This window comes from Micromesistius poutassou (genome assembly GCF_964030765.1).
Source record: "Micromesistius poutassou genome assembly, chromosome: 11".
Lineage (NCBI taxonomy): Eukaryota > Metazoa > Chordata > Actinopteri > Gadiformes > Gadidae > Micromesistius > Micromesistius poutassou.
Window position 1 is genome coordinate 19724111 of NC_140281.1, and position 13850 is coordinate 19737960.

Consider the following 13850-nt stretch of genomic DNA (forward strand, 5'->3'; position numbering starts at 1 on the left):
TGGGGGTTGAACTCAGAGCACAAAGCAACTGCTGCTCACTTGATGTACTACAGCAGAGCCTGCTATCTGTTGCCCGGGGAAACCCTCAGGAGAAAAAAGGAGTAAGAGGAGTAAGAGGAGGGCCCCCCCCCCTCCCCCACTGATCCATCACCTTTAATGGGAAATTCTACTTTTTAGTTTAGTCTCCAGGTACAGAAATGTGTGTTGTGTATGTTGAACATGTGTGTGACGTGCGTTGTAAATGTGTTACACATGTTGTATGTAAATGTGTGTTACGTGTGTTGAAAACATGATTTACGTCATGCACAAATGTCATGCACAAATGTAGCACAAATGTGCAACATTTAAATGTTGCACATTTGTGCTACGTTTATGTTTTAATTTATGTCACAAATGTTTTAAAATGTGTGTCACAGGTTAAGAGTACATAAAATACATCAATGCATGAGGCTTGGGAGCTATGAAGGCACAGGTGGTGAGTGGTGGTGAGAGTGCTTCACTTACTTTTATATGTTATTCTTGTGATGGTGTCTCTGTTCAGCATTCGATTCAGGAACGAGTTGGATGTTTCAGCAATCTGAGTAGTAAACAGAGAGGGAGAGAGAGAGAGAGAGAGAGAGAGAGAGAGAGGAGAGAGAGAGAGAGAGAGAGAGAGAGAGAGAGAGAGAGAGAGAGAGAGACAGAGAGCGAGAGAGAGACAGAGAGAGACAGAGAGGGAGAGAGACAGAGAGAGAGAGAGAGGAGAGAGAGAGAGAGACAGAGAGAGAGACAGAGAGCGAGAGAGACAGAGAGAGGAGAGCGGAGAGAGAGCGAGAGAAAGGGAGAGAGCGAGAGAGAGAGAGAGCGCGAGAAAGTGAGAGAGACAGCGAGAGAGAGAGAGAGCGCGAGAGAGTGAGAGAGAGAGCGAGACAGCGAGAGAGAGAGAGAGTCAGACAATGAGCTGGTGCATATGAAAGAAGAGCTCGAAAAACATCTTCAGGAGATTCAGGAGATGAAAGCGGGAGAATAACGTCCCTGAACAAAACAATGGACAGCGTTTCCGAGAACCAGCCTCCCACTGAGCTGGTTGTAACACACCATTCTCATGGGCCTGTGAGCTGTAGGCGAGCTGTAGCTGAGTGTTAGCGCTACTCCACCACCAACCCGGTCATGCATGGTAGATAGCCTGGACCCCCTCACCCGTACACGCCCCCACCCCCCCTTTCGGCTCCTAGTTGTTTTATGGGGCTGCTAATGTTGGTGGGGCGCAACGAGGATTTGTAAAGTAAGCGTTGTTAAATTAAAGAAGGGGACTGTGGATGAGTGCTCCGGTCTATTTAGCGGGTGGGATGTGGCTAATTACCGCATGTCTGTTCCGATGGTGCCGAATAACCTGGCAAGGCAGGCTGCAAGTGTTTGAAGGATTACTACATTTCTTTTTTTTGGAATGCAACCAGTAGGTGGGTGAGTGAGCAGTTTCTGTCTGTGACTTTTTCCTTGTTTTTTTGTACCTTTCCGTGCCAGCATTATTCTAAATGCAGCGCTGAGACTGGCTGTGCCTGGCAGGCATTATCACATTGATTTCTCATCTGAAAGCTCTTTGCCGGAACTTCTGTGCATGAGCACATCTTCGAGATTCTCTGGAGCTAAATCACGGCGGCTGTGTAGCGATGCTGGTGTCAGACTTCATTGGCGATTACCTGCATTATTGTCATTGCAACGCAGAAAATGATTTGCTCCAAAACTTTACCTTCTTACTTTGAAAACAAAAAGGCTAAAAACGTTTTTGAACATCCTTGAACGAATGTATGAACGGGTTTGGTGTGGTGCTGGGAGGTGAGACAGCAGGGAGGTAAGACAGCAGGGAGGTGAGACAGTAGAGAACAGGAAGGTGAGACAGCAGGGAGGTGAGACAGTAGAGAACGGGAAGGTGAGACAGCAGGGAGGTGAGACAGTAGAGAACAGGGAGGTGAGACAGTAGAGAACGGGAAGGTGAGACAGCAGGGAGATGAGACAGTAGAGAACAGGGAGGTGAGACAGCAGAGAACAGGGAGGTGAGACAGCAGGGAGGTGAGACAGTAGAGAACAGGGAGGTGAGACAGTAGAGAACAGGGAGGTGAGACAGCAGGGAGGTGAGACAGTAGAGAACAGGGAGGTGAGACAGTAGAGAACAAGGAGGTGAGACAGCAGGGAGGTGAGACAGTAGAGAACAGGGAGGTGAGACAGTAGAGAACAGGGAGGTGAGACAGTAGAGAACAGGGAGGTGAGACAGTAGAGAACAGGGAGGTGAGACAGCAGGGAGGTGAGACAGTAGAGAACAGGGAGGTGAGACAGCAGGGAGGTGAGACAGTAGAGAACAGGGAGGTGAGACAGCAGGGAGGTGAGACAGTAGATTACAGGGAGGTGAGACAGCAGAGCACACGTGTGTCATTCCAGCTGCTACTTTTAGCATGTTCCTCGCTGCGCAGACAGACAGACAGACAGACAGACACGTCTTGAGTGACTCCTGCCCCTTCCCGCGTCATAATTGGATTTTTAATTGTTTTCCCGAGCCGCCGTTCTGCTCACGGTGTGGATCTCGAACGCCCGCTTCACGGGGACATGCGAGGAGACGGCTGTGACCCCTGATGACTCGGGGTCATTCAGCTTCTGCCTTGTTGTTGTTTTGTTTTTGGTTTTCCCTGAGATGCTGCCAGCACACAAAATAATAATGAATAATAGCATGTTAATGTAATTAAGGAGGCTTCTATTAATTATATTTGACAATTATCTCAACGCAGTTCAAGCTGCTTGCTGGGAAAACTTTTCCAGTGACATGAAAGGTCTGGGTGACTTTGGACTGCTGCTAGCTTATGTCTTTATCATTTAACTTTATCTCAATGAGTTCTGCGGAACAATACGTTAGCCCGAGGCCCCGGAACGTCAGTCCTGTAATCCGTCTTACTTTGTGCTGCACACATTTAACTAGGTCACGCAAATGTGCAGCCGATTTTATACAGTAGGAACCTTTGAACGCCGCGTTGCACACATATGCGCATATCTTCGGCTCAAAAGATGACTCTTTGAATGGAAGCTCGCTATATTTTAAGTATGTGTAGGCATATATATGAAAAAACACAGACACACATATATCTATATATATATATATATACCCAGTATAAATAATACGGAAACATGTATACAATTTATGTATATAAATACATATATACATATACATATATACATATTTACATACATACACACACACACATATATACAGTATATACACACATGTATATATATATGGAACATTCCATTACACTTTTGTACATTGTTAAAGATACTCACCTTCATGAATATGGAAACTATGACCAGTCCATTCGGGCTTTTAGCTGCCTCCGTGTAGTTTGTATAAAGCTCATGATTGTAATGGATCAGTTGAACCTGGAGGACAGACAGAGATGACAGCAGCACAATGTCAGCCTTTAAGCCTTCTACGGCTATCATCATGCAAGGAAAACACTGGACACTTTAGGTCATTCCGTTTAGTCGTTCGCTGATTCAAACAAGCGGTGTTTAAGACAAATCACGCCCCTAGATGTTTTTCCACGGTGAGTGCACAGCGTTTAAAACTGCAATAAATGTCCCATCGCTGCGAGCGTGGTAAACCGTGCACTGGCGCTAATCTAAATATATTTAGGCAGCTACACCACTTCGGTCACAATCCCATTTATATCGGAGAGTGCAAACAACAGTTCAGGGGGGAAAAGTAAAACACTGGTGTTAAAAGAGAAACATGACTGTGCAGCGATGCGATTCAACCTCAGCGTTTGGACAATGTACACACGCTTCACTAGCTAAAGATTACGTACAATGTCATCATTAAAATCATCATCATCATTAGTTGAATGTGAGAAATAAACAGAATTATCCTCTGGTATATTCTCCATTAATGAGACACCAGTGCTATTAATACACCACACAGTGAAATGTAGAAGCATGAGAAATGCCGTTAGAAATCACATCAACAGAAAATGTTGTCGGTGGGTTGAAGCGCCGAGGATTAGCCAATCCATGCTCTCCGAGAGCCCCTCAAGAGATCAAAGTCCTGCCTGACCCTTGACCCCGTCTCTTCCCTCCTTTCTGCTGTCAACTGTGATAGATTAAACGTCAAATGTCATATAGGGATCAAAGAGCTGTGGGTGCTGCTAGCGCTATCTGCTAGCGCTATGCTAAGTGAATAGTGTAGCCCTGGGGTTCAGAGGTCACACAACAGACGCACTGCCAACATTCAACACCCATTGAGTGCAGCTAACCCTAAAACAACTTATTTTATATAAAGGGTGACATAGTGAAATTATCCAAAACAAATCAAACACAGAAATAACATTTTAGATGTAGGGTGGACGTGGTTACGGCATCTGGACTTGGAGTTAAAGGTTCCAAGACTCCCACCGCGCCATTACCCCCCATTATCCTTCACAATAAGGGCGTTGACACTTCCTGTAGGCTGTATCTGTTTCCCCGGCTCTATGCCTGCCGCCTTGACTGCTGCGTGTCACCCGGTTACAAGTTGAGTCATGGAAATATCTTTCCCTGCAGGCGAGACACGGAGACGGGGGGATAATAGAAGCTGTTCCCTCCCTGACAGGAAAGTACCGGAGGGCGGCAGTGGAGGAGGCGCACCATCAGCAAAACTACATCTGAATATTTCAGTGTTTTCTTGATGTTGATAAATGATCAACAACCCAGGGGCTTTTTTTTTTTATACATGTATATATATATATATATATATATATATATGTAAATATATAAATAAATATATACATATAGACGCACGCTGGGACTTTGCAAGTTTCCTAATCCAGGGTGACTTTTGAAAACACCTGCGATGAATTTTTAAATAATAAAACATAGAAACAATAAAAACATCAAAAAAACCCAATTACAGTTGATATTATGGGCATACAGGGATAAAAGGGACTTTCAAATCAGCACGCACAGACGCCGGGTAGTCACACACACACGCACACGTGTGTGTGTGTGTGTGTGTGTGTGTGTGTGTGTGTGTGTGCGTGTGTTCTCCGACACAGAGCTCTGCACATGCAACGACAGAAGGATATAAACAAAGAAATGCCAGAGAGGAAAGTAATTACACAACGCTTGGTTGCGGGGAAAATCACGAAGTGACAAAATGTCTATAAATATACGACCATGCAGGCGGGCTGGCATCGGGGCCAGCATTGATCAGATTCCACTTCTTCATTTCTCTAAGTGAGGCTGCACAGACGGCCAGAGCCCCTCAGACACGCTCCGGCCACCAGCAAACCAGAGCTGCTACAGGGTAGAGGCCAAAGTTGGACTAGTGCGGGCTGTCATAGGGGTAGGGAGAGAGAGAGAGAGAGAGAGAGAGAGAGAGAGAGAGAGAGAGAGAGAGAGAGAGAGAGAGTAACTTAGTGGGAGAGAGAGAGAGTAACTTAGTGTGAGAGCGAGAGAGAGACAGAGAGAGAGAGAGAGAGAGTAACTTAGTGGGAGAGAGAGAGAGAGAGAGAGAGAGAGAGAGAGAGAGAGAGAGAGAGAGAAAGTTACATAGAGGGGGTAGAGTTACAGAGCGAGAGAGAGAGAGAGGGGAGAGGGCGAGCCAGAGGGCGAGCAAGCGATGAGGAAAATAGTGACTCAGTACGGGCGCTAAACAACCCACCCAGGCCACACATCTCTGCGACCGAAAAAAGCTCTCTGTTACTTGGCACCGCAAAATAATCGCCCACAAATATCTTTGGGCTAGGAGACGGCAAACAAACAAACACACGCTCTGTTTACACCGACGCCCACCGCGCCCGCGGCCCTCCGTGTGCGGGAGGTGGGGGCAGGAAACAGCAGGTGCTACCACCGCCGCCGCGTTCCCAAAACCACGGCCCGGGACCCACACTGAGAGGAAGAGGAATCCCATCAGGATCATTTATGTAAGGTCTACCTGCCCTTTGGTCAAGCTCTGCTGGGCCCGGGCAGAGGGGATTAAATAAAGAATGCTAGATGTGTGTGTGTGTGTGTGTGTGTGTGTGTGTGTTAGGTAGAGGTTGTTTGGAGCTCGGTGTCCAAACCTGAACAGATGACCGGGTCTGCGGTGGGTAAACAGAGCGTTGAAGGCGGGAGCTCAGGGCTGCAGGAGGTGTTTTTGTATTAGGAGATGTCAGCCGTGTGACATGTGAGTCACGCGCGCGGCGGTTGGAAACAGCCCTCCTTTTGTTCCGGGTAAGAGGGGGGTCGGGCTGCAGCCTGTCGGACATGGACATCCACATCCAACTGCTACCGTCACTCACTCCTGTCCAGTGGCAAAGCGTTGGAAAGTTTCAATCTATTCTTTCAATCCCTAACCACTACTACCCTAACCCTAACCACTACTACCCTAACCATAACCACTACTACCCTAACCCTAACCACTATTACTGTAACCCTAACCCTAACCACTACTACTACCCTAACCCTAACCACTACTACCCTAACCCTAACCCTAACCACTACTACCCTAACCCTAACCACTACTACCGTAACCCTAACCACTACTACCGTAACCCTAACCCTAACCACTACTACCCTAACCCTAACCCTAACCACTACTACCGTAACCCTAACCCTAACCACTACTACCGTAACCCTAACCCTAACCACTACTACCCTAACCCTAACCACTACTACCCTAACCCTAACCCTAACCACTACTACCGTAACCCTAACCCTAACCACTACTACCCTAACCCTAACCACTACTACCCTAACCCTAACCCTAACCACTACTACCGTAACCCTAACCCTAACCTCTACTACCCTAACCCTAACCCTAACCACTACTACCCTAACCACTACTACCGTAACCCTAACCCTAACCACTACTACCCTAACCCTAACCACTACTACCCAATCCCTAACCCTAACCAATACTACCCCTAACCCTAACCCTAACCACTACTACCGTAACCCTAACCCTAACCACTACTACCCTAACCCTAACCACTACTACCCAATCCCTAACCCTAACCAATACTACCCCTAACCCTAACCCTAACCCATGATTCAACGATTTTGACGGTAGCAGTTGGATGTGGATGTCCATGTCCTACAGGCTGCAGCCAGACATTATTGCCGGGTAAAGGCAGTGTTTTTTTTCCGTCGCCTTACCTTCCCCTGCCACTCAGAGGAGGAGCGGGTCTCTTAGTGAGACGGCAGAACATATGGTGGTGGCGGGGCGGTATGAATTGATAACCACGCAAGGCTTTTTGCGAGGACCCAGGGCATGGTGTTGTTGTCATGTCTGCAGCATTATGCACAAGCCCACGATTGAAGCCAGCGGATCTCCGCCCCTTGTGAGTCGGGTTCGACTCACAAGGGCTTACTAGGTTGGGTTCGGCTTAGCTCAGGAGTTGGAGAGAGGGCGGGGTGCGATGGAACCGGAAAGGTTGCTAGTTGGATCCCCTGGGCTCCTCCTAGCCGAGTGTCGAGGTGTCCCTGAGCGAGACGCCTCACCCTGAATGCTCCCGACGAGCTGGCTGTCGCCTTGCGTGGTTGACTCCTCCGTCGGCGTGTGCGTGGTTGTAAGTCGCTTTGGATAAAAGTGTCTGCTAAATGCCAGTGAAGATGTGCATGGCATCTTCACTGTGTTAAACCATGTTTTACAAGATGCACATGTTCCTGTCGTGCTGTTAGCCATGTAATAGTCTGCAGATTGCAAATTGAGCCACACTCATTCTGGTGCTCCTTAAGAGGGCCAGAGTTCTAGGCTGGAGTGAGTCTCGAGAAGTGCAAGTGAAATGACTGTTGTTGTGCTGTTTGTTTTACGTAAAAAGTTTTAAGTAAGTTTTCTACCAACAACATTGTGCGTCAAGGAAACTCACAATGCCCTGTAAATGTAAATGTAACGTACACTACTAATGAGAAAACACTAGGTAAGATACATGACAGGACACTAGCCCTAGTGCACCACCCTTTGTGCGCACAGTGTACAGTGCATTGGAGCGTTGGTCTTCACCGTAGATACAGTATGGAACGGACAGTCTCTAAATGCTGCATGTTGCCTAGCAACAGCACCCACTACAAGGAGGCCCTTCTGTCAGAGCGGTGTCATCACCAGAGGTGCAGTGGCTCAGAACCGCGCGGGGGCTGACCGCATCTGGGCCGGGGGCGGTGACCCCTCACCCCCGCCCGCCCGGGAATACAAAGTCTCAGTTTTGACCGGGCGGAAGCCATCTTCTCTCTGAGGGGGGGGCGTTGCCGAGGAGGAGAAGACTGCAGCGTGGAGATGGAGAGGTTGATCACTTGTGACTCATGTACATTAAGGGTTGAAAAAGACTGAATGAAATGAACTGAATAATTGCCATTGTCGTTTCCGCAACTGACCGTTGCTAAGCATATATGGACCGCTCTGATTTTCGTATCACTTCGCAAGTAGTCCGGTAAATGATCAACCCCGATGCAGTACACACATTAAGTGTTCTCTAGAAGCTGGAAGGGATGGAGAGAACATTGACCTATGAGAGAGGAGGGTCTGCACACGTTTTCTGTTCTCCAGAAGTAGATTTATTTATAAACAGGCAACGCTTCGATCGCTAGGGATCTTCATCAGGCAAAAAAACTGGAGAAAAAAAACAGTGTGCAGATGTGGACCTGTGGATTACCACGGGTTAGAGAGTTCAGTCCCCAGATGTGTGTGTGTGTGTGTGTGTGTGTGTGTGTGTGTGCGTGTATAGTGTGTGTATATGTGTGTGCATGTGTGTCTGTATAGTGTGTGTGTGTGTGTGTGTGTGCAAACGTGTGTATACCTTTATGTGTATATGTGTGTGTGTGTGTGCTTACGTGCGTACGTGCATGTGAGTGTGTGTGTGTGTGTGACGCCTGTGTGCGCGTGCGTGTGTGTGCGAGTGTGCGCGTGTGTCAGGTGCGGTGTGCAGGGGGGGGGGGGGGGGGGGCTATGGTATTTATGCTATGGCAACCTCTTTACCGGCTGATCGGTGGCTTAGCTCTAGGGCATGCTGGGAAATATGAGGACAGGAAGTCGATAGTCGGAGGCGCGGTGGACGGCGAGCGGAAGAGCAATGAGACGGAACCGAAGGCGTTCACCCTCCGCTCCTCCCTGACCCCCCCGCCGGCGCTATAAACCCCAGCCAGCACTCGTGACGCTAACTAGCATCCGGCCGCGTCCCCCAGGCCAGCTTCAGACCTTCGCCCCGGGCAACGGGACCGGGAGGCGGTCGCAGTGAGGGGCCGGTCAGTGGCACCAGGTATCCATTTACCACCTTGTTTTGTTGTCACCGTCTGTTTTACTGTCTATTTGTGTGTGTGTCGGTCCCGGGCTAGCTAGCTAGCTCGCTCGCTATTCAGCTGCTCAGGGGATGCAAATGTGCTTTTTGTAGGCGGAATCCGGGGAAAATCAGAGAAATGCGTTTGACTAACGTTGGTTTAACATACATTACAATTTAAGTTACCCTCCCTGCGATAGCGCAGACAGATGCGGTCACGTGACAGATTTTGGCCTTTTTGGATTGGATCAGGGATTTAACCAACGTGATTGGATAATCTCCGGCTATCCCCTTATTAATATTCATGATTTTCCCGGATTCCGCCTACAAAAAAAACACATTCGCTCAGGGGATAATGTCAAGCAAAGCCGGTCATTATCTCAGAATAAACCTTTGGCGACAGTGGCCGCTGTACATGACATTTACATTGAGAGCATTTGTCATAAGAATTGAAACAATATATTGCTGTCGGTACAGTAAAGACGTTCATAGAACACAGAAGTGCAAGTACTAACAATGGCTAGGCTATCCCATTCACCATATACAGCAGTGATAGCTAGCTACTGCAGATGCTACACAATTAGGTAGGCCTACTATGAATAAATACAACATACATTAAGTGCGTACATTAAATACAATGTACATTAGGTGCGTACATTAAGTGAGTGCATTACGTGCCAGGATGTACAACATACAATAGTGGGCGGGGGGGACTGGATGGCTATGCAGAGTCTAAGTGAACTCTGAACAGGTGAGTTTTGAGTCTTTTACGGAAGCTGGTGAGCGACTCTGCGATCCCGCTTTGTTCCACGAGGCCTGCTCCCGGCGTAACGTTGATGGGGAGGCCCACAGTGTAGCCGGGTCACATAGCTAGAACCTTTTAAAATATTTTTATATATATTTTAAAAAAAAAGGGGTTAAAAAAAAAAGGGTTTTATAAAACCAGAGACGGGGGACGGCCCTGGATGCTGGGGAAGACAAGTTACGCTGGACAAAAGGCCTGATGGTCGTGGTGGACTGTCAGTTTCCTGTTTGTTGAAAATATATTTCTTTGTGTTCCATTTTCTGAATAAACTTCCTTATCCTTTGTTCAGCAGGGGGGACATTTTACCTCCAGACGTTGTGTTTGATTGCTCTATCACCACACCCCAAGTGCAGACCTGTTAAAAATATAAAGCCCGAGCACTTGTTGCACAGACCATAATCGTTACACTGGCAGGTTTGTCAGTTTAAATAAGTAATTCCTCCGTAGGCTCCGTCGGTTAATTACAGCCCAAGTCACGATGTTAGACGTGATTTAGCGACAAGTGGAATTAGGGCTCTTGCAGAGAGCGAATGTGTGCTTTAGCAGCTAATGAATATGTGCAGATGAAAAATGTGTATAGACGCCAACAGCATTCAGAGTGATAATGTGCTATTAGTGCTAGCACATTATTATGTGTTATTAGCTCAATGAGATTTGCCAATAAGACAATTTTCTAATCAAACACGCATGCACACACACACACACACACATAGACACACACACACACACACACAGGCACACAGGCACACAGGCACACACACACACACACAGGCACACACTGACACACACACACACACACACACACACACACACAGATTGACAGACTGTCAGCTTGTGAAGATTTCCTAAATCCCGTATGCATGACATCATGACGATGATCTTTCTTAATAAAACATCAAATGTGCCAGCCCTTCAATTAAGTTGATTTATATTATGAATAGAATCTTTACTTACTGCTATAATATTCACATGGGTGGCTTCCCCTGATTAGGTATGCGGTGTGTATTTCATGTGATGTCTTGGAGACCCATTAGGCAGGATATCCCTTATCAATAGGCAACGGCAAACACCACAGGACACACCATAGGAGATATATTACTGAACGCACACAAGTATACGCACATAGTGCATGTATAGGGTGTCAAGTAACAGTCAGTCGATGGGTGAATCGTTTTTTTTTGGGACTGGAAATCTGTCTTATACCACAGTCAAAGTCAAACTCCTTGACTGTGAGTCTCGCCGGTGAAATACAGTTCCCCAATCAGGGGAGTCTTCAGTATGTGTCAGGTTTTTTAATTTAAGATGTCACTTCTAGACTAGTATTACCAAAGGAACATTTCTTATCTCACGTAAACGTATTAAAACAATTAATTAGACTTCTATTCTGTGTCAGTAGACTTAACTGTACCTACCTTCAGGTTACAACTTAATAGTAATAGCGATTATTTTGTACTAAACTCTACAAAACCGTAAAAACATTGAATGTCACCGTGTCAAAATGATTGGATGATTAATCTGTTATTTATGAGTTCAAGCACGGTGTGTCAGAAGAATATTCAGCATGTCACCTTTTTGTGCGAACGCTTGCAGAGTTTTAAAAATGAGAAACGCCGTCCCGTAAGGAAATAATACAGGGAATATTTTAGCACTTATTAAAACCCAAGGTGTTTCATTTGCAGATTTGTCTGAATTTGAATTAAATCCAGTGGAGGGAAGCACAACACACACACATACACACAAAAACACACACACACACACACACACACACACACACACACACACACACTCTGCACAGAGCATAACTTAACCTCAAGGTGTTGGAACACTTTCAGTCTCCTGGACCCCGGTGGTAACAACAGTCAACACATACGCATGCATGCACACGCACACACACACGCACACACACACACACACACACACCACAAAGCCTTTACAGGCTAGCCTAGTAGGCAAACAGAAGGAAGAGAGAAAATAAGATGAAGTGAAATATATTGACAAGTTTTTATGATGAATGTTTTGCAGCATTAATGCTAACCAATCACCCCCCCTCACTCCCCACCCCAGCCCTTCATTTCATCGCCTCCCACAGGCTTCCATTTCAGAAGCATCTTTGCTTTCAAAGTTTTTATATTTTCCTCTTTGTTCCTGTTTCAAGGACATGCACAGCCAACACTCATTTACAAATGCGGGGGGTGTGCGTTATGGGGGATGAGTGAGAGAGGGGGCCAGAGAGAGAGAGAGAGAGAGAGAGAGAGAGAGAGAGAGAGAGAGAGAGAGAGTGAAAGAGAAATAGAGAGAGGAAGAGATGGAGTGAGAGCGAGAGAGCAAGAGAGGATAACGCGCCCCAATTCCAGAACGTCTTGAAGAAATATTTATTCTGGTAGAAAAAGGGTAAGAAATGAGTAGGCGTGTAGGGGAGGTGTTTCAGGAGAAGACGGTTACCCAGATGTACATGGGGAACATTTGAAAGATGGAAGACTAATTATATATATCAAATGATATGAAGATTACATGTTCAGAGCAGCCCTCATTACCGAGATAATGCTATAGTGGGCTCACCGCTGGTCTGTAGGACGTCACATTTGACATCGTCTGACGTATTCGAGATCAGAACGCTCATTTCATTGCAATACTTTGTTTCTCTTATAGATTCTATGGTGCGTTGATGTTTGTTGTTGCCGGTTGAACTTTCTTTCTTACTGTCTTTAAATTACGCATGCACACACGCACGCACACACACACACACACACACACACTCTCTCTCCCTTTCTGACTCTCTTTGTCTCTCTCTCTCTAACCTGACGGTTGCCTACATTTCACTTGAATTCCCGTCACTTAGATCTCAAACCTAAGCAACGTAAAAAAGGCGCGTGTGATCTCCGTGTTCAGACCGACACAGTTTCACGGCGCACAAAGCGAGATTATACAAAAACAACGCAACATTACCATCTCACTGCCGTCTGTACCAAAGAGTACACTCAAAAACCAGAGCCCAGACTATTTTTATTCTACAGTATAGTCGCTCTGCGCTGTGAGCCCCAGTCTGCATGAGATGAACGCTGCTCTTTTTTTTGGCCTCATTGAGTCGGTGCCAAGGAGAGTTGTGTATCTCCACAAGCGGTACCGGGCAGACACAGTTGGGTGCTGTGTCGCATGGACGGCCGTCGAGAGCACTTAGGATTCAGAGACGGAGCAGTTCAGTTCGACTTCAGTGTGACTTCAAAGTGTTGAGATTTCAAACCTTTGTCTGGCTGTGATTGGATGTTGCATAAAAAAAGGGACTGTAAACGTGGCGCCTCACTCTCTCCATCACTCCCCCTTCTCTCTATCTCTCTCTCTCTCTCTCCCCTACCCTCTCTCTCTATCAATCCCGCCTTCTCTCTCTCTCCCTCTCTCTCTCTCTATATATATATATATCTCTCTCTCTCTCTCTCTCCCCTACCCTCTCTCTCTATCAATCCCCCTTCTCTCTCTCTCTCTATCTTTCTCTACCCCTTCTCTCTCTCCCCCTACTCTCTCTCTCCCCTACCCTCTCTCTCTATCACTCCCCCTTCTCTCTCGCTCTCTCTCCCTCTACCCCTTCTCTCTCTCCCTATTCTCTCTCTCCCTACTCTCTCTCTCTCCCCTACCCTCTCTCTCAATCACTCCCCCCTTCTCTCTCTCTCTCTCTCTCTCTCTCTCTCTCTCTCTCTCTCTCTTTATCCCTCTCTTCCCCTTCTCTCCCCCTCCTACTCTCTCTCTCCCCCCCTACTCTCTCTCTCTAGCTCTCAATCTCTCTCAGACGCCCACAAATTTTA

At 46.9% G+C, this 13850-nt stretch overlaps 1 protein-coding gene across 1 annotated transcript in view; it reads right to left on the minus strand.

Annotated features, from left to right (window-relative positions):
• Window positions 1-13850, minus strand: part of ca10a (carbonic anhydrase Xa) — a gene marked incomplete at its 5' end in the record, with an annotated part of 120964 nt that overhangs the window by 7148 nt on the left and 99966 nt on the right. Inside the window, 2 exons of the mRNA XM_084474945.1 lie at window positions 505-577; window positions 3307-3402. Coding sequence (XP_084331071.1) covers window positions 505-577; window positions 3307-3402 — 169 coding nt within the window. The remainder of the gene's footprint in view (window positions 1-504; window positions 578-3306; window positions 3403-13850) is intronic.